General features: G+C 43.6%; 1 protein-coding gene across 2 annotated transcripts in view; it reads left to right on the forward strand.

Moving 5' to 3' along the window:
- Positions 1-21,995, forward strand: part of MTMR12 (myotubularin related protein 12) — a 65,868-nt gene that overhangs the window by 3,375 nt on the left and 40,498 nt on the right. For both annotated transcript variants that reach the window (XM_040630516.1, XM_040630517.1), the window contains exon 2: positions 21,728-21,788. In XM_040630516.1, the coding sequence (XP_040486450.1) occupies positions 21,728-21,788 (61 nt within the window). The remainder of the gene's footprint in view (positions 1-21,727; positions 21,789-21,995) is intronic.

A 21,995-nucleotide genomic window follows, 5' to 3' on the forward strand; every position in this document is an offset into this window, starting at 1 on the left:
CGCTGGGCAGAGGGAGAGAGAATCTCAAGAAGACTGCACGCCCAGGTGGAGCCTGACATGGGGCTTGATCTCAGGACCTCAAGATCATGACCCATGCTGAAATCAAGAGTCAGCACTTAACTGGCTGAGCCACCCAGGTCCCCATGATTTTTTTTTTTTTAAGTTTATTTATAATCTCTACACCCAATGTGGGGTTCGAGCTCGAGATCAAGAGTCGCATGCTCTACCAAGGGAGCCAGCCAGGCGCCCCATATTTGTAGATTTTTAGATTTGGGAGAGAATTTAAAGATAATCTTTTCCACCACTGTACTCTTCCTCTGTAATGCAGATATGGAAATGAGGCCCGGCAAGGTTAAATGTCCTGCCCAGCACCACAGAAGTATTGCAGTCCAGAGATAAGAACTGTCTCCTGGAGCTAGCAGTGCCTGTGGCTAAGCCAGACCCACAGGAGCTTAGGAAAGGTTTTTATGTAGACGTGGGAAGGAAAAGCAAGAAGAGAAAAGAAGATTGAGGAAGGGTCAAAACAAAAATCCAGATTAAGAACCATTTTTTTCTTTTCATTTATCCCTCAGGGAAAAGAATGTGTTTGATTGCCTAATTTTCATTTAAGGCCATATCTTGTCATGGAAAGAAGTGAACCGATCTATGATCTTGTGTTTTTTCAAGAGATAATAGCTGGAGGTATTTATCAAAATAGTACAGTGAATAATTACTAATATTTATTAGGCACTTCTGTGTCCCAAGAACTGTGCTTATCTCATTTCATCCTTTCAACTGTCGTATGCAGTGGATACTATTACTTCCTTTTGTGTGTTTAGATGTGGAGAGACCCAGTGAAGTTAGTACCTTGCTTGGGGTCACAGCTGGCAAGATGTGGTGCCAGGATTTAAACTCGAGCAGTCTCGCTCCAGGGCTTTTCTTCCATCCTTACATTTATGAATGCAGGTAGTATTATTAGTGAAACATGCCTGTAGTCATGGCTGGCATTCACACGCTAAAGTGCTTTCTCATTGGTGGTCTCTAGTAGCAGTTTGCTTCTTGGCTTTTGTTAGCTTCTCTACCAGGTAACTGTGAGTGGATATAGGGCCCCTTGGAGATACAGCTAATTCATTCAGCAGATATTTACTTAGCACCTGCTAGTACCAGGCACTATTTTAGATGTTGGGGCTACAAAGCAGATGAAATGATTGAGATGATTTTTTGGTGGAACACTACTGTGTTGGACTACTAACTCTGATGACTTAGATGGATCCATGACTAGAAGACATTGGCTTATCCTAAAACAGACTTCCTTGCTCAGTCCTAGCAATAAAAAATACCTTTAAAAGCAAACTCTAGATCCATCACTTTTCTTTTTTAAAGACTCTAACTTTTTTCCATTCCAAACTAATTTTTGATGGCAGAATTTTCTCCTGGAGCTTAGAGGTCATTGACAGTGATTCAAAGGACATCAAAAGTTCTTCCTAAAATGATCACTTTCTTAGCTCTGGCTTTAGCCTGATGATCTCTCCAAAGCTTCTGCTTTTTCTCTCCTGCATGTGCTTCCTGCGGCATCTCCCTGGATCCTCTCCAATACCACTCAACTTCTGCAGATGGAGCATCAGAAGATGTCATGAGGCTATGTCAAGAGACATTTCCTGCAGCCTGATCAAACAGCTGCCATACAAACATCCTCTGTCTTAGAACCCAATGCTCTTCTGCACCCTACTTCCCTCTCTGATGTTAAAACTAGGGCTGCCATCAAATTTTTAGGCTGAGGACAACCCATACTTAGAAATTTAAAGTTCTAGATTTTTCACTGAACACCTTCAACAGGATGTTTGATGTTCTTGGAATACTTCCACTTAAACCACCCTGTGTGACAGTGTTCTTTAGTGAGAATTGGATTTTCAGGGGCCAAAGCTTTAAAATTTTTTTTTTTATTTCTAATTTTCTTTATTTGGGGGGGGGGGTAAAGGGAGAGGGAGAGAGAATCCCAAGCAGGCTCCATGCCCAGCGAGACTTGATCTCACGACCCTGAGATCATGACCTGAGCCAAAAATCAAGAGTCCGTTGCTTAACCAACTGAGCCACCCAGGCGCCCCAATCAAAACTTTTCTTTTTAAGATTGATTTATTTATTTTAGAGAGAGAAAGAGAGAGTGCGCCTGCGTGGGTGGGGAGGGGCAGAGGGAGAGAGAAACCCAAGTTGACTCCCCGCTGAGTGGGGAGCCCAATGCAGGGCTGGATCCCACAACCCCCAGATCACAATGCAAGCCAAAACCAAGAGTTGAACGCCCACCCGGCTGTGCCACCCAGGTGCCCCCAAAGCTTCTTTTTAATCACCTTTAAAGATGTATACTTATTTTTATGATAAAGGCAATATTTTTTTTTAAAGATTTTATTTATTTATTTGACAGAGGTAGAGACAGCTAGCGAGAGAGGGAACACAAGCAGGGGGAGTGGGAGAGGAAGAAGCAGGCTCATAGCGGAGGAGCCTGATGTGGGGCTCGATCCCATAACGCCGGGATCACGCCCTGAGCCGAAGGCAGACGCTTAACCGCTGTGCCACCCAGGCGCCCCATGATAAAGGCAATATTAAGAAAAAAGACAATATAGCAAAGTTATAAACATCAGAAGTTAGAAAAATAAAATTACCATCAGTTATGCTACCTTAACCAAAGCAATTAGTTCCATTGTTTAGTATGTTCTTGCTTTGTCTGTGCGTGTATCTCATACGGTTGCAAGCATAATATATGTAAAGATGTATAACCTGCATGTGGTTGTCATGTTCGAAGGTAGTACTGCTGACCCATCCCAGGAGAGCATGCACTTTGAGTTGTTTTTCCAGCAGGAAACCACCCTTAGTGTCTTAAAAGTTAAGCTTGTGACTTCTGATGTGTTTTTAGGAGTCAACAAGAACAGTAGGTTTGCAGTTTAATGAATCATTTAAAATAAACCTCTTGAGATAGGTTGGGAGGTAGAATTGAACTGGAATAATTCTTATAACTGCTAATCTTTTGTTGCTCTGGGAGGATGAAGAGGGAAGGTAAAAATGGAGAGGGACTCGGGTAGAGTGAAGCTACTCAAGAGCTGGAAGGACCCCAGGGCCTCCTCCTTTCCTTAGTCCCCTCTTCGTCCCTCCAGGGCCACAACTCTAGGGAGAGCAAACAACCACTGGTCATGGCTGTGAGTGAGGCTGGTCCTTTAAGCCTTGGTTGTATTTTTACCTGGAAAATGAGAATAATAATATTATCTGATAGGTAGATGTGAACATGTATGCATATTAAATGTGATTATGCAGATCCTTAGCAGAGTACCTGGCACATGCTTAGGCTTCAGAAGTTGTGGGTCAGGGCCACTTGGATGGTTTCAGAAAGTGCTTAATCATTAATCTTAGAATACAGAAATCTTTCCCAGCTAAGGTATTAACGAAGTGGAGTATTTAGTTGTTGTGGTTGTTGCCATGGTATCATGCCAGGAAAGTTCACTGTGTGGTAACTCTATCTTAGAGTATTTTTCACTATCTCTGAAAGTTTCTTTTCCTCTTTTCTTTGTTCCTTTATACATTTGAGAATGATTTGATTATATTTAAAATTCCAACCTAATGAGAACACTTACTAGTTGACTTTTTTCATTGTTAACATTTGGCCTTTGACATTTTGCTAGTTTCATTCTGTGGACCCATTTTCCCTCTTCCCTCTTTTTTTTTTTTTTTTTTAAAGTAACCTCTGCTGCCAACATGGGACTTGAACTCACAACCCTGAGATCAAGAGTTGCAGGCTCTATCAACTGAGCCAGTTAGGTACCCGCATCGTCCTTCATTTCTAATGACTCTATCGTAGGCCAGTTTTGTCCATTTATCATATCTGTTCATTGATTTACTTAAGATATGAGTAAGTAAAATCAAATTACTTCTGGGACTGGTAACTTTTTATCTATTTCAAAGGCACTTGCAAGACCATGCTGTTTCAATTTCATATGTAAATACTTTTCCTAAAATAATATCATAACTTTTTGCTCTTGTGCCCCTGTCCTTCATCATTCCCTATAGACATGACTAGGGGGCAGCCTTTGGAGGTGGCATCTGAGCCCTCAGTTGATTGCTTTTTGGGAAGGGAGGGTCTTCAGCCACAAGAAAAGCAGGACTTGTGTATGGAAACCCTGGTCATGGTGGTGAAATATTTTGAAGTTTACCTCCACCCCCCCCTTTTTTTAAGATTTTATTTTTAAGTAATCTGTACACCCAACGTGGGCCTCCAGCTCACAACCCCCAGATCAAGAGTCACACGCTCTATCAACTGAGCCAGCCAGATACCCCAGTCTACCTTTCCCTATGACAGATCGCCACCCCCTATTTCAGACGATGGTCCTGAGCTGCTGGGCTTTTTGCTTTTCTTGCTAAGAGAGTTTTAAAATTCCTGAGGGTACCTTAAAGGGAGTGAGCCCAGTTTTTGGATGAAAAATCTCACTGTGTTCCTACCTTTTCTCTAAACATAAAATTGAATTCCTTTTTTGCTTTAATCTCTCAAGAGCTACTTCCCAGTGTGATTTTACCTCTCATAGAGTTTTTTTCCTCAACTAACAGTGGGTGACCATCTTCCTTGCAGGCTTGTTTTGAACATGAGAAGAGATAACCACGTTGCCCCAGCTCAGGACCTGACATGTAGTGGATTCTCAACAACTGCTAGATGCTGTTATTATTAATAGTAGCTTGAATTGGGAGATGTATTGATTGTGGACCTACCATTTGCTCTGTGTTAGAATTAGGAATGCGAAAAAACAGTTTGTGCTCTCAGGAGGCTCACATTCAGTTAGACAGCACGTCAACAGATGGCCCTAATGCACAGAGGTGGGTGCTGCCTGTTTATGGAGGAGGAGTGCACAGAAGGCCCACTGCACAACCTGCGGCCGCATCTGGCATCATCTGAAGGCCGTGTAGGACTTGGAAAGGGCAGTGTGAGAGTGGGTGCTAGTGTGAGGAGGAGGGGCACGAGGTAGTGGGCAGGCAACAGAAACAGCTCGAAAGGCGCATAGGCATGTTGGGACCAGGTGGTTGGAGCATCTGTCTCAAACCTTATATAAGGCGTGGTGGGGGGTGCAAGTGAGCTAAGTCCTGAAAAGTAGGATCCAAGGGGGTGCTGCTAGGACATGCAGGATTGTTTTCTGCTTTCTGTGATTGCTGCTTTGCCGTTAAGTCAGTCTGGCCCTTTGTGAGGCTGCAGGCACCTGCTCATTTGCCCCTGGTTCCTCTTGCTCCAAGGCCATGGAGAAGCTCGTGCTCTGAAGCTTTTAGCTCCTTGCCAGCTATTCAGCCGACTTAGTATTTACACAGCAGTTTGGGGTGGTGGTGGGGGGTGGCTGGTGCACAGACAGCAACGCCATGTGTTTTTGCAGCTGCCGTTAGTCACTTCAGTTAGCTGAGATTATGAGATTCCGACAACCCTGTAATTGCCACCTGCTGCCTTTCTCCGGCACTCGTGCACATTCCAGTGCTGCCCTCTTTACTTGCAACGTAATGTGCTTGTTAAGAGCATGGCTTTGGAATTCAAGCTCTGCTACTTGCTGCATGGATTTGTTCTGGCTGTTTAACTTCTCTGAGCCTCAGTTTCTCATCTATGAAATGGCAATAAAAATAATAGTATCTAGCTCCTAAGATTGTTGTTAGTCTTTTTTTTTTTTTTTTTTTTTTAAGATTTTATTTATTTGTTTGACAGAGAAAGCACAAGCAGGGAGAGCAGCAGGGAGAGGGAGAAGCAGGGGTCCCTGCTTGGGGCTTGATCCCAGGACCCCGGGATCATTACCTAAGCTGAAGGCAGACACTTAATCGACTGAGCCACCCAGGCACTCCTGTTGTTAGTCTTGAGGCAATCCAGAGAAGTTGTTAACACAGTCCCCAACATGTAGCAAAAACTTATTAAATGTTCATTGTGGTCGTTATTACTCTTTACCCCAGAATCTGCAGCTGTGTGTGTGCATGTGTGTTGTTCGGCCCACCAGTGCATGTCCCCATAGTGGCAAGATTTCCTCCATTCCCTTCTAGCATTGTTCTTCCCGGGTTCTCAGCTCGGTTCGTTCTTTCTTTTTTTCTTTCTTTCTTTCTTTCTTTCTTTTCTTTCTTTCTTTCTTTCTTTCTCTTTCTAAGATTTTTTTTATTTGTCAGAGAGATAAAGCATAAGCAGGGGGGGCAACAGGCAGTGGGAGAAGCAGGCTCCCCACTGAGCAAGGAGCCCAGTGTGGGACTCTATCCAGGACCCTGGGATCGTGACCTGAGCCGAAGGCAGATGCTTAACCGACTGAGCTACCCAGGCGTCCCGACGCTTTCTTCCTTTTAAGTTAGCCTTCCCAGCTGCTGCCAATGGCCCCTTCGTTCCCCAGCTAGTCGCAGTTTCTAGGATTCCCTTAGGGGTGGCCTCTTTGCCTGCCTGTCTTTATTTCTGTTTATTCTGCCTTGCCTGCTAGCATGTCCTCGTGTGCTAGGAACCACAGACCACAACTGCTTAACTGGTCTTTCCCTCTACTCGAGTCACCCTGCGCACCACAGCCAGGTTCCTGCTGGATGCAGCCTTCGTGTGTCATTTTCCTGTGTAAGAGTTCTCCTGTCCACCTGCCTCCTCCCCAAATCTTAACACCTTTTCTGGACTCACTGCAGATTCCTCTCTTCTGGTTTGTTAAAAGAGTGTTAGCTTGCGTTTGGGAAGCCAGGGCTCTGCTCATTTCTGTGACTTTGAGGGAGCCCCCTTTAGCTCTTTGGCTCTCGTTTCTGATTCATAGAGTTGGCTTATTTGAGTGCTTTTAAACCTGTTTGCACAAAGGGGCATCTGAGTGGTGCAGTTGGTTAAGTGTTGGACTGTTGGTTTCGGCTCTGGTCATGATCTCAGGGTCGTGGGGTTGGGCCCTGAGTGGAGCCCTGCATCATGGAGTCTGCTTGAGATTCTCTCTCCCTCTGCCCCACCTTCACTCATGAATATGCGCTCTCTCTCTCAAATCTTTTTTTTTTTAAAGATTTTATTTATTCATTTGAGATAGAGCACAAACAGGGGGCTGAGGGAGAAGAAGAAGCCAGGACCCCAGGATCTGACCTGAGCCAAAGGCAAAGGCTTAACTGACTGAACCACATAGGTGCCCCTCAAATAAATAAACCTTTAAAAAAAACCCAAAAAATCTAATTTGCACAAGGAAATTCTTTTCTTTTTAAACACTGTGTTTCTTTGAGGAACTTTTTCAAAATACACCGTCCTAAGTCCTGCTTTAGAGATTCAGATATGTCTTAGGGGCAGGTAAGGGTGTGTGTGTGGGGAGGTGGGCACCTGCTGCAGGAATCTGCATTTTTTTCTGGTGACTATGATCTCTTCCCTCATCCCCTGTTGAGAACCGCTATTTTACATGCAGTCATGGAGGAAACCCAAATAGAGAAAGAAAAGTGAGTGAGAAGTATAGTGGGAAAAGCACCTGGCCAGGGAGCGCTTCAGAAGGCCAGAGCCATGTTAGCCTCTGTGTGCTCGCTGGTCTTTCCTAACTGGCATTCTCCCTCTCTTTTTGTACATGGTATAGACTGTCTGTAGCTCTGGGTTCTTGTTTGCTGCAGTTGAGCATCTGTTCTCTACTGATGTATAATTGCTCCCCATCTGCGGGTCTTCTTTCTCCAACAGAACTGTAAATTCCTTGAGGGCAGGGCTGTAGTGCTGCTGAGCGTGGCCTTGTGGTGGTCAGGTGGCTTCAGAGAAGACTGTGGCCATTCCAGAAGGGGGCCTCAGAAGGTCGCTGGTGGGAGCATCATTCCGAGGCCCTTTTTTATTTCTCCTGGAGAGTGATTTGGATGGTTGAGGTGGAGAGCCGTGGTAGGCCTTTAGTGTGGTTGCTGACTCTGTTCTTGGTCTTTATGCCCCAACAGTCATCTGTTAAAGTGATTCTTGTCAAGAAGCATGAATGAGTAATACTTTCACTGCCATTCAATAAATGATGAGCTGTCAAACCAGACTGAGGGATTTGAGTCTTAGTGAGCAGTTACTTTCTTCCTTAAAAAAAAAAAAAAATCTGGGATAAGGGAAAAAAGCAATTTAAATGGGAAAGAGGATTTAGAATGGGCACAAACAGGGAGAGTGGGAAAGGAAGAAGCAGGCTCCCAGCGGAGCAGGGAGCCCAATGCAGGGCTTGATCCCAGGACCCTGGGATCACGCCCTGAGCCGAAGGCAGACCCTTAACAACTGAGCGACCCAGACGCCCCCGAATTGTGCACTTTAAATAGGTGACCTGTAAAGTATATGAATTTGTCTTTCTGGTGTTTGTTTGTTTGTTTTTTAAAGTAAGCTCTATGCCCAACGTGAGATCAAGAGTCCAGTGCTTTACTGACTAGCCAGCCAGGTGCCCCTGAATTATGTCTTAGTACAACTTTTACAAAAACAAAGTAAAAACCAAAAGTACTGAACTTTTGTTTTAAACTTTCTCAGGTTGAGAAAACTCCTGAGAAAAAGTTCTGGCTTTATCACCTGTTTAGCTGTATGAGCCCAGGCACATGATTTAACCTCTTGGAGCTTCATTGGCCTTATCTGTAAAGTGGGGATGAGAATACTTTACAGGCTCATTACACAGGGTGTATGAAAGTGGACATATTAAAATCTCCAACAGTTTATATATTTATGTGTTTAAGTTAGACCTATATTTTTGTGGATAATAGATGTGCTTTTTTTTTAAGATTTATTATTTATTTGAGAAAGAATACAAGTGAGAGAGCGCAAGCAGGGGGAGAAGCAGACTCCCCGCTGAGCAGGGAGCCCCACGTGGGGCTCTATCCCAGGACCCTGGGATCATGACTTAAGCCAAAGGCAGACGCTTAAGCGACTGAGCCACCCAGGCGCCCCATGGATAATAGATGCTTAGTCTGAAATGTTTTTGAGAGCTCCCAACTAGCCGTATGCAATGAACACTTTTAAGGCTGAGAACTGACTTGCATGATGAGTAAATAGCAGAGTCCTCAAAGACCAGATACCGGAACGGCTCAGTCTATGGTCTCTTACTTTGAGTCCAGACAGAGATCGTCAGTTTGCCTCTTACTGCATGTCTGCTTCCCTGGCTTCTGTTTTCTTGTCAGAGTAATTGTTGTTTGTACGCCAAAGACAGTGTATAGTTAGTGGAGTGGAGCTGTGGTTAGCAGGAAAGCTGTTACCTGGTCATGCTTTCACAGGGGAATGAGCCTGCTAGTCAGGCTGGCTCCAAAGTGAGTGAAGCCCTCTGGCCAGGAGCGGGGAACCAACAGCCCTGGGAATCAGCTCCAGGAAACAAATCCTGTCTTGATTTCTAGCTTCTTAGAACTGAACTATGGGTATATTGATTTAGCTTCTAGGGTGTATCTTCAGTGGCAGGGCTTCCGATTCAAAGTCTGGCTTTGAGCATGCGCCTGCCCCACTGATGGGGCTAGATTATGTCTCACAAAGCCAGTGAGATGTGCGACGAGAGTTCAGTAGTACTTGGCACTAATCATATACCTAGGTAGTATTTTTCATAGAGCTGTTTTTTAAAAATCTGCCAAGAACTCTGCTTAGAATTAAAGAATATTACCAGGATCAAGAATTATTTGTCTCTTTGTATATTTTTGTATATGCATTCTTTCAGTAGACTTTTTTGACAGATTACTATCTGAGGCTAAAAAATACAGAACAGAGGAGCGTGGGGGAAGGGAGGGAAAAATGAAACAAGACGAGATCAGAGACGGAGACAAAACATAAGAGACTCTTAATCATAGGAAACTGAGGGTTGCTGGAGGGGAGATGGGCATAGGGTGGGGTAACTGGGTGATGGGCATTAAGGAGGGCACATGATGTAATGAGCACTGGGTGTTATATGGAACTCATGAATCACTGAACTTTACCTCTGAAACTAGTAATACACTATATGTTAAATAATTGAATTTAAATACAAAAATTAAAATTAAAAAAAATATATACAGGTGTGGCCTCAGCCCCCAGTTTATGTCACTGGTTGGAGAGGCAGACGAAGTGAAAGATTGTTGCGATACAGGAGGGAGGGTGGATCAGAGAGAGAGCTTCACAGAGGTCTTGAACTGTGTGGACAGTGGATTGACGGGCCCAGTGGTTGCTCTGGGGGCTAGATAGTGGCAGTGTGGCTGTGGTCATGGTAGTGTGCAAGGTGAGAGGTGATGGTGGCCGAAAGTAAGAGTGGCAATGGGGATGGGCAGATGTGCACGGATTCTGGAGCTATTAATAAAGCCGAGCAGATAGGACATGCGGGGCAGGGAGTAGTAAAGAATGACTCCTGGGTGAAGGGAGGTGGGCGGGTGAAATGGGTAATGGGGATTAAGGAGGGCACTTGTGATGAACACTGGGTGTTGTGTGGAAGTGTAGAATCACTGTATTGTGCACCTGAAACTAATATTATTACACTGCATGTTAACTAATTGGAATTGAAATAAAAACTTAGGAAAGGAAGGGAGGGAGGAAGGAAGACTGACTTCTGGGTGTTTGCTGGTGGGGCTGACCATCAAGTGAGAGCCCAGAGGAGGATGAACAGGTTTGGTGGGGAGCAGGGGAGTGATGAGCTGATTTTGAAATGTGAATTTGGAGGATGTTAGGAACATTCCAGTGCAGGTGGCCAGGAGGCTGTTTGGGCGCCTGGGCCTGGAGCTCTGAATAGAGATCTGGAGTGACGAGCCATTTGGGGCTCATCCTCTACATTGCTGGAAGTGCCGTGAGTGGGAGAGCTCGACCAGGGAACACAGGTCTCGTGAGGAGGGAAGAGGACCCTGCCTGAAGAGGAGACTTGCAGAAGAGCAGCCGGAGAGTGGTTGTTTGGCCTGGGACTCATTTCTGCTAATTTCCACGTCTCAGTATAAATGACACTTCCTGAGGGTAGCAGTCTTCTCTGACCCTCTCTCAATGTGGTTAGATGTTCCCGCTGTGTTCCCATTAGGCCTGTGGCCTCTCCTTCTCCAGGCGCAGCACCTCACACATGTCTTTATTACAGCTTGTACTGTGGTCGACTCCTGTGTGCTCCGGGAAGACAGAGGCAGTGTGTTGTGTTCTCTCCTGGATTCATGGTGCTGGGATACAGCAGGTGCATAAGAAGTGATGGGTCAGTCAATGAAAGACTATGTGAAAGGGTGGGAGGCAGTGTCCTGGAGAAGGATGTGGTCAGCAGGCAGAGGCAGGTTGTAATGAAGAATACAATTCTGGTCAGGCAAACTGAGGCTCAGGTCCCACTTCACCTAACCTTGGTCAGCCTCGTTTTCCTCATCTGTGAAATGAGACTACTGATAGCTGTTAACAGAGTTGTGAGGATGACATGAGGTGATGCAGTCTTTATACAATGTTTTGTCGGCTTCTGGTATTTATTGCACTGTTCGCCCAGTGTTCCAGTTACTACTTTTTATTTGTCTGAGGTTAGTGAGGGCAGAAGTCAATTCTTATTTCTCTTTTTATTCTTGGCATTTGGTATTTGGATGTTCGGGAGCTGTTTGTTGAAATGAATCGGTACATACTAGAGATGGGTCACCTTGCAGCTCTGAGTAACCAGGCACAGCCTGAGTGTTGACTCACGGGTTTCGCTTCTCAGGCTCATTGGAGCCCGGTGCTTTGGGCCACTCCTCAGAAATCTGGTTGAGAAGAGATCACAGTGACAACTTGTGAATGCCAGGCCAGCTGTGCAATACAGGTTCCGGGAGGTGTCTTCTCGGGCTGTAAGCTTGCTGAACTAGATGATGTGGGGGGGGCAGCTGCCGGTCCTGGGGATGGTTGATATTCACAGTGGGGACAGGAACAGATGCAGCTCCTTTTGATCTGTGGAGTGGAACGTGTGGAAACTGGAAGACTTGTTATTCATGCCCTTATCCTCTTTTTAAATTAAAACAAATAAAAAGAATAGCCAAAACATTGGGGTAAATGATGAAATAAGGAATTAACAACAAAAAAACCCGAAACTCCTGTCCTAGCACTGTGACAGAACTGTTCTCCATTTCTGCTCAGACACTGTGCTAATGAATTCAGGCCACTGGGATACCCTAGTTTTGAAAATGCGGACACGTGGAGACTGCTGGCAGCCGTCTGTGCATTCTTCTGTGCCATCGTGGCACAAAATGTCCACACTTGGAGCAGCAAGAGGTGCTGCACAAAGCATTTGGTCCATTTTTAACTGCCACATTTGTTGAAAATTTGCATCATTTTCAAATGAGTTGGTTCTCGAGAATCTTGCAGAGTTCAGGAAAAGTCTGTCAGTGTAACAGGGAGAACCAGTTTTGTGTGATTATTAAAGAACCATACTTTTCTACCTTTTTTTTCCCCTACACATTGAACCAAGATAGTTAATTGGGGTCAGTAAGGACTCTTATCCCATATTTCATTGTTCCGGAAGTAAGATGGGCACCATTTGCTGGTTAGGCAGCTGGGCAGGGAGTGTCAGAGTTGAAGGATAGGGGGACCGAAGGAGTACAGGGTTAAGAGGAAGTCCAGGCCCCTCTCTGAAACCAGGTGGCAATTTACGAAAGCACAGAGGCAGCTGTCACTAGACATGAGTTGAGTTGGCTGTAGGCTCCTGGGATGACGCCAGCCTCATCCACGGCTGTTGCGCTCCTGCAGTTCTTACTGGACAGGGTTCACAATTTCTGGTCTTTCTGGATTAATGCCACATGCATGACAGTCTTGAATGGAATGCACTCTCTCTCCAGTACTTTACCATATGATTAGAGCATTTGGTGATGCCATCCAGAGTAACGGCCCAAGCCTAGATAGATATTATATCTTAAGCCTTATGTTTCTCTGGTCCCTGCTCAAGTGGTATTAAAACCTCTCACTACTTAGTTGTTACTAATTAAATTAGTCAAGGGAATCTTTTGAACATGTACCATGTGCAAGGTGGTCTGTATTGGATTCTGGGAATATATGGTGAGCAAAAAAAACAGGCAAGGATGTGCCCTCAAAGAGTTTAGATTGGTGGGGAGATAGACTCAAATAATTACATAAACAAATGTGAAATTGCAACTATGACAAGGGCTAGGAGGGAGAGAGATACGTGGGGCTGTGAGAACCCGGTAACAGAAATAGCCCTTGTCCTGAGACCTGATGGATACTCAGAATTCACAGGTCAGAGAAAGAGAGGAGCGTTCTGTAGAAGGAGCATCCTGTGGAAACACTCAGGATGGGAAGGAGCCTGGCAGGTGTGGGAGGCTGAAAGAAGGCCAATGTGTCCAACATGCAGACTGAGGAAGAGAATGGTAGGAAACCAGACTGGACAAGTAGGTTGGGGCCAGACTGCACAGGACCTCATAGGCCACATCAAGGCGCTGTCTTCATCCCGCCAATAATGCAAAGCAAACTGTGTGCTGAAAGGATCATTGCTGCTTTAGGGTGAAGAATGGATTAGAAAGTGGACAGATGCAGGTAGACCGGCTGGCAAGACCACCTCCAAGTGGGTGATGGTAGCTTGTACGAGGTGATGATGGTGGGGGTAAGAGGAACATGGATTCTAGAAAACACTGTTAGGTTGGCCTCTAGACTGCGTGCTCTTGAAGGCAAGCACAGAATTGTCCAGGCAGTACATAGCAGTATTCATTGTGGTTGGAGCCTTTCCTGGAATGTCATGAATCAGAAGATTCCCACTGAACCCTCAAGGATTTGTTGGGTTGACAAATCAGAGACTTCTGCCTCAGTGGACCCAGTGGAGTAAATCACAAAAGTAACTCAGCTGGTGTTGAAGAAGCCCCCGAGTTCTTCCCCATGCAGCCAGCCATTACTCCTGTGGAGTAGGTTTTAGTTTTTTTTTTCCCTTCAGCCTCCTTTTGCCTGTCTACAACACCCTTCTAGGTTTTCCCTGGGAACTTTCTGTGATTCTTGGTTTGACTTGGTTTCAGGTGGGTCTAGCAGATACATTCACTGATCATTTGTCCTGTTTTTCCTTCATTCCATGTAAGGGGTGGTATGGCATCCTCTAAGGACACAGACCAAGCCAGCTACCACGTTTGACTTCCACCTCCACATGTGCTCGGGTGTCTTCATCTGCAAAATGGAGATCATAGTGGGTATAATAACCCCACTTCAAAAGCTTGCTATAAAGATTAAATGAGTTAATAAGTATCAAACCCTTTAAACAATGCCTGACACATACAACTCAAGAAATATTTATCACCGGGTACCTGGATAGCTCAGTCGGCTAAGCTTTTGATTTTGGCTCAGGTCATGATCTCAGGGTTGTGAGATTAAGCCCTGCGCATGGAGCCTGCCTAAGATTCTCTCTCTCCTGCTCCCTCTGTCCCTCCCCCCACCAAAAAAATATATTTATCATTATTCACCTCTCAACCTCAGTAAGGGCCGGTCCTTTTAAGTACCCTCTTTGGCATTTACAGAGTGGACATTTGTGATTTCTGCAGTCCACAGGTGACCCCTGAGTCATGATTTAGTAATTCCATAGTGTTGATAGGGAAGAGATTGTATTTACTTATCCAATTGTAAAGATCAAGTTGGATAGCCTTTAATCACTCATCCAATAAATTTTCCCATGTAGACAACAGCTTATTCACACTCAGAATTCAGCATGATGAGGAAGGAGTAGGATGTACATGTGGGAATTTCATCCTGTCCTATAACCTACTTTAAGATCCATGGTCAGAGTCAGCCCCTCCAGATGTGGGTTGTGCCTGTACTCTTGTTGGTAACTGCTTTCCCCTCCTCCATTTGACTGTGTTCATTCTCCCAGAATCAACAAGCAACGGATGTTATAACTCTTTTCCCTTTCTCAGACACATTGAGATATTATCTCCATGTTTGTCAGTTCTTTGTTTTTCTGTGCAGTTCAGAAAGCTATTGTAGGGGCACCTGGGTGGTTCAGTTGGTTAGTGTGTGCCTTCGGCTCAGGTCACCATCCCAGGTCCTGATGGAGCTCTGTGGCGTTGGGCTCCCTGCTCAGTGTCTGCTTTTCCCTTTCCCTCTACCCTCCCCCCTCCCTTGTGCTCTCAATCTCTCTCTTGCTCAAGTAACTAAAATCTGTAACAACAACAACAACAAAAAAGCTATTGTAAAATACAGGAGTGAAGGAACAATAGGACATAGCCAGTGAGACTCCATTCTGTCTTTCCTGACTCCTCCCCACCACTCAAACAGCTTCCCAAATTAAAAGAAAAAATTAAGTTTTTTGTGGGGAGGGTTTTTAAGTTTATTTTTTTCTTTTTTAGTAATCTTTACACCCAGTTTGGAGTTAGGACCCATGACCCTGAGATCAAAAGTCACATGCTCCCTGACTGAGCCATCCAGGCGCCCCCGGGAGGGTTTTTTGGTTTTTTTAATGATTCTTTTTTATACACTGATTTATTGGAGTCCTTTAGGCTATTTCTCTTCTTAGTACTGTTGTCTTTTTTGGGAATGGGTATTTGATGGTAGTAATCATGGTACTTATTTTTTCTGAGTTTTTGTAAGAATTGAATCGTGTATAATTTATAATTATTTTCAAGTATTAACCAGAGAAGGGTAAGATATTAGTGATATTTGCCTACAGTGTGGCTCCTTAAATTCTGCTTAAGTGCCTATATAGGTTTTTATTCTCAATTTGTTACCAACTTTGAGCAATTGACTTTGAATAGATTCAGCTATGGAGAAAGCTTTACTTTTTGTACAGCATGCCTGAGCAGTCCCTTCCTCACATGTGGTGTCCTCTTAAGGAAGCCATTAATTTACTCTCTTGGTCTTGTAATGGGTTCAAAGTACTTTGTGTTGCAGAAGACAAGACACAAAATGACCATATCTAAGTCATTATGGGCTTCTAGAAAACAAATCCTACTAATAGAAAAATGCCATTTTCCTCTGCTTCAGATATTCCTGTATACTCTGTCTTAGGGAGTTAGTGCCAGCCTGGGACTCGTTAACTGCAGGAGTTTCTGATCCACAGTAAAGAATTGAGAGTAGATTCAATTTAGTTTAATGTGGGAAACAGGACTGAGAGAGAAGTAGAAATTTTTCTTGTATGAATCTTGAATAATTGTAACTCTTACATAGTATATTTGAATTCTTTGTTTACTCAGAGGAGAGGACGAGAGAATGAAAGAAATCAAGAAGTACAGATAACTGTTATGACCAACAATGATAAGTTCCATTTACTGAGCATGTGTGCCAGGCATTTACATACATTTTTCTTCAAGCCTTATATTAGGTAGTATTGTTTCCATTTACATAGGAGCAAATGAAAACTCAGGTGAAATGACATGCCCAAGGTCATGACTGTAGAGCAGAGCTGGATTTGAACTGTGGCCCCAAGTCTGTATTCTTTCTAATGTTAATGCATGCACTGAAAGAAGTTTGGAGAAACAAGGGGGAAAACAAAATTTATTTGTATTATGCTGTATTAAAAATAAAGCTTTCTGCTGTAAAAAAGGTAAATTTCATCCTAAGATGCACATAGATTCCCACCTAATATGTGGATGCAAATACATTTGCCCCCTCAGATTTTCTGTTTTAGTGGAGAAAACATGTGTATTAAATGTCCATTTGAGAGCACTAGAGCGACTTTCAGGAAATAAGATGTCTGTGGTATGTCTTTTTAGCACTTTGGTGTCAAATGTGATTGAAAGAAATTGTGTTTTGGAACGTTTAGGGATGTTGGCTCTTGGAATTTGCCCTTCTGGCTGGATGAAGTTAAACTGAGAATAACAACTTCAGTTTTTGACTCAAAGCCCTCATAAACAGTGAAGGGTTGATGTGAAGCATTTTGGCATTTGTAAGCATTCTGGCCTATGAGAGCTTCATTGTAGGATCACCGTCTGCACCCCCCCCCCATTCTTTTCAAGGTCAACAGCTTTCTGGCAGGGCCCGTGTTCTGCCTTCCCTGAGGTGCCTTAGGTCTGTCACACTTTTGGGAAGATGAGCACCTTAAATGTGAACTTGGTAAGAAACTAGAGAATTTACTTTTTGAGAATGAGTGGAATGAAAACCAGGCTGCTTCTCAGCCTCTCAGCAGATTCTCAAGAGTGTTAGCTGACTTTAGCTTTCACATGCTTTTGTCCTGGATGTGGCAAATCCTTGTACAGTGAAGGACAGTTCTCTAAGGGAATTTTCCTAATTTGTCCTAATCAGTTTCATAATAGGAGACTGGTTTCCTGCTACAGGCAGTGGATATCGCAACTATTTTCCCTTTTGTAGTAGGAAACCAGAGACCATGTTTGTTGGAACTAATACTTAGCAGTGAAGAATATGAGTTCTGGAGCTCGTCAGGGCTTGGGCTGTACCCTGGGTTAGTGACTTATTTCCTATAAAAGAAGAGTTTCCGAACCTCTTTAAACCTCAGTTTCTTCATCTTTAAAATGGAGATAATACCAGTGCTAGAGTAGTCATGTGATTGAGATACTAACGAAGAGCACTTACTTGGCACATAATAGCAGCTTAATAAATGTTAGTGGCTATTCCTATCATTATAGCGAAAGCGTGCAGTTGGAGTGAAAGCTGAGCCTGACAGACTGTGGAGGGCTTTGATCGCCGTGCACAGACTTGGACACGTGTGCTTACTGCTCAGAAATCCTTTTGTTTTCATGATTTTCAACAGTGTTCAAAGTAGATGAGGTTGCCCTACAACCTGTGTTGTGGATGAATAAAGTCTTGTTTTAATTCTTTAGTGGCGTTTGAGGCAGGGGCTCACCGGCATTTGATTATTTTTCTTGGATGCTGGCTTTTCAGCCGCAGTGTGATCTTACTGTGTTTTTCTGACCTGTACTTTCGCAGACCCAGTGCTGAGGGCAGTCTGAGGAATAGCGGCAGTTTTTGGAGAAAGTTGAGCCCTGCAAGGAATCTCGGTGGCGTTTCTGTCATCCCTCTCCAATGCTGAAATTCCCACATGCTTCATAAAATATGTGGCTTCTCAGTGACTTAGCTAGCTGCTTTGTGTGTTTTCCCTTCTCTCTATCAGATCAGTTATTGGTCAGCAACGGGTTGTTACCATTGTTACCATCCAAATGTATTTAACATTATTCTAGGGAAGAAGAGGAGTCAGTATGTTTAAAATGAAAAATGTGTACTAAGCTTTTGGGGCATTTGACAAAGAAGATGGTGAGTGGGAAAAGGTCTCCAGCCTTTTCCTTTTTTCTTTCAGGAAATGTTCTGGAAGATTAATATTCATCCCTCTGAGAATTCAGTTGCTTGTTGTGACAGTGTTCGGGAATGGAGAGAGTGGGGCTATAGGAGGAGCCTTTCCTTTCTGTTTCTAGTGAGGGAAAGCCAGCAGGGACCCTGCCTCCTTTCGGGACACACATGCTCAGGCTCACATCACTGTCGTGATTTTGACCTTGCACAGGTCTCTGGCGCATTATCTCGCAAGGCAGGCAGTATAGCTCTTAATTCCATTCTTTTAGATGGGGACGCTGAGGCCAGGACACTTGCCCAAGATCTTTGTAGGCTAGAACCCCACATAGGGTTCCTGATTTAGTCCTGTGCTTTTTCATGAAAGACCTGTATCAGAGATTGTAAATGCTATGTGCTTAATTCACTGCCCTGTTTAAAGTCCTACATGGGCTCCCCACTACTTACTCATGGACTAAAGGCCAAACTCCTTAAAATGGCCTGAAGCCCACCACACACCCCTTCGACTTTCTCACGTCTTACAGAATTACTTGCTTCTGTGTCTTTTCACCTCCTCTCTCTGCTTGACCGTCCCTTGAACTTCTGTACATTCCTTAAGGAGCCACTTGATGAGAAGCGTTGAGGGCAGTCAAAGAAGCACTAGAAGCACTTGTTTGGATAGTCTCCCCTCTCTCCACTCCTCCCTCTTTTGGGGAGTTAGGCCCCCTCTTTTGTGCTCCTGGAGTCCCACCTCAATATCCTTATTTATAGCATCCATCCTGTTGTATTAGGGTTGTCCACGAATGTTGGTGTTGTCTGCTCCCCCTGGACTGCAGACTCCTGTTTACCCAGCGCTTGGTAGGATTCGTTTAAATTACCTTTGTGTCTTATTAAATCTCTTCTTTCTTCCCATGAACAAACCTCAATTACCTTTAGAAGCCTAGCATCCTCTGCTTAAAATATATATGTGTGTGTGTGTGTATGAATGTATATGTATATACAAATACGTATATGACTTAGTTTAGAAGTGACAAGGCTAATCAGCTGACTGATGGCAAACTCTTATGAGGCTTTATGATTTGGAGGCTTCATATATCCTCACTCTATCTAAAACCCACACACTGAGGCAGTAGATGCTAGTTTTGGCATTTGACTCTTTGCTGCTAGTCTTACTTGTGAGGTGGCAGCTTGACATGGGTCCTAATCCTATAGCCCTGGATATATTGTACATTGACATGTTGCAATACGTGATTCTAGTCATTTATGGTTTCTACATTGTTAATGCAATTGACCTAAGTCAGTAATTCCCTTGATGACAATCAGAAACCACTGTAACTAATGTAGGTGAACAAGAGGATTTATTGTAAGGATACAGGTGTGATTCACAGAACTGTGGGCCAAAGGTGTGGCTGGGCCTCAGTAAAGCCTGGAAAACTGTGAGAGTGCAGGCCATGGTTGTTTTTATGTCTGGGGGAGGGGGGCTATTGTCTCCACATAACCTTTTCATGGTTCTCGTTCTCTGCAGAACAGCTTTTTTGCTTTACCGTATTTGTTACCAAATTTACAAAGTTATAGTTTAAGTAGTCTAAGAGCCAGCTTGGTTAACTTCTTTTAGACCTTCAGCCAAATTAATTTGGGACATAAAATGATTAGCTCTTCAAGGGACCACTGTTCGTTTCCCAGGCATTTGATGGTGAGGTGGTGGTTCACTCCAGGAACTTGGGGGAGCAGAGACTAGTTGTCTGGGGAAAGTGAGTTTTCGGTAGGACAGAATCCTAAAAGCTGTCTCCTGATTGTTTTGTTTATAGAATGTAAAGAAAGAATTTCACTAACCATTTCAAGAATTGATGTAGGTAGTTTTAAGTAGTATAAATTCTTTATCATTAGAAGATGCTACTTCTGCAGACATAATAGTAGGGCTAGTCCTCTTCAAACTGGCTGCAGTGTTTGACCTGAATTCTAAGCACTAGTCAGGATGATCACTAGTTTTCTAACAGCTGATTGAATTTAATGAATAGTTTTGCTATCTCCTTGGAGAATGATGACAGACCTGTCAAAAATAATTGTGCTTTAATTTAGTTCCGTGCCAAAGGCAAACGATGAAAGCTCCATGAGAATTTCTAAATTACCACAACACTCATAGCATTTCTATATGCAAGATGCACTTTCTAGAGCAATGCATCAGAATCATCTGGGGAGCTTTTTGCAAAACCAAAAGCCCAGCTGGATCCCCAGCACTCAGATTCCTTACACTTGAGGTGAGGCATGAGCACCTGCAGAGGTAACAAGATCCCCAGATGATGTGACACTCCCCAAGTCTAAGAAGCACTGCCTCTTCAGAAGGACTTGATTTATTGGCATCTTTTGGGATGTAAACTGTAACCATCTCTAAGGTACATCATGCTGAAAATGGGTTCTCTGAGGGGTGCCTGGGTGACTCAGTCAGTTAAGTGCCTGACTTTGGCTCAGGTCATGCATGGTCTCAGGGTCCTGGGATTGAACCCCCCCCCCCCTCGTGGGGCTCCTCCACACTCAGTGGGGAGTCTGCTTGTCCCTCTGCCCCTCCCCCTGCTTGTGCTCACACTCTATCTCAAATATAAATATTTTTTAAAAAATGGGTTCTCTGAAACAGCTATGATTTTCTTCTTCAACTTCAAGCTTTCAGTAGTCAGTGTTTCAGTCTGAATTCACAACTTGAGGAAATTCCTACCACCTAGAACCTCATGCCAAAGAACAAAACAAAATAAATTCTGATTTTATTTGTTAACAAAGCTGGTTGTGCCGTGTAGAATTTTCCATAGTGAAGATTTGACTGGCTGTATCCCCATGGTGTTATTTAACATGTTTCTCTGTCCCAATGTTTGTTATAAATTGGTAGATTGATACAGAAACCCAGGCCGAGTGAGGGTAGATACTTTGGCAAGACTACTTAATAGATGGTGTGGTATATTGCCTTAGGAGGCCCACCAGGCCTCTCCTTTTGTTATGTTAACACCCATTTATGACCTTTGCTTTGTTCCACTTGTTCTTTAAGGATTGCTAAGTATCTTTGAATACCCAAAAAACAGTGAACCCAACATGAAGGATTAGAAGATCTTTTCATTGAGAAACAGTGACAGAGAACCTGGCCTTGATTCCTTATTAGAAGTGATTGTGTCCCATTGCACTGCCTTGGGGTTTTAGGTTATTTGGAATGTTTTCCCATCTGTCTTTAGTGCATCTTGGTATGCTACAGAGTAGATGGATTGGTATTGACTTGACACATTCCTATTTTCCTGTTCTTACCTTCATGCCCTTTACATATGTCTGTTTTCTCTCAAGAACACATAATCATCTTTTGTTTTAGATCCTTGGTTCTCACTGGAGGGAGAGGGGAGTTGTGCTGCGGTATGTCTCCCATTCTCTGTGTTGGAGCTACCTTACTTTCTATGTAACATTTGTTCTTTTAGATAGGGAGTGCCCATCCCTGCCCCTCCACTGGGAACAACTAATAGTTGTCAATCCTAAATAGTTCAGTACATTGAACTAATTTGCTGGAATTTCCTGTCTTCCTTTAGTTAAAAATACATTTTTAAAAAGTAGCTTGTCAAATAAAAAACTCCTGAGGTTATATGATGTTTTAGTGTGTATTCTGAAAGCATGACTTTATGTTATTCATTTTGAGCCCTTAAACAAAGAAAAATATTACCATTTATTCTTCTCTTTTAGGAAATTCACACAAACGAGAAGGAAGTAACAGAGAAGGAAGTAACTCTTCACTTGTTGCCAGGTAACGGTCATGTTAGCTTCAGACCTTATGTGCAACTCAGAGCCAGTGATAAATTATGTCATCCCTAGTATTGCTATATATAAACTCCTTTGTTTTCATCCAGAAAGCATATAATAGGGATGAGTTGGACAAAAATATCAAGGTCTTTAGTTCAGTCACTACATACTTAGGTCTGAGTATTATAACATCTTCCAAGAATTTTTCTTG

Source organism: Ursus maritimus, unplaced genomic scaffold (assembly GCF_017311325.1).
Source record: "Ursus maritimus isolate PB19 unplaced genomic scaffold, ASM1731132v1 scaffold_15, whole genome shotgun sequence".
NCBI lineage: Eukaryota > Metazoa > Chordata > Mammalia > Carnivora > Ursidae > Ursus > Ursus maritimus.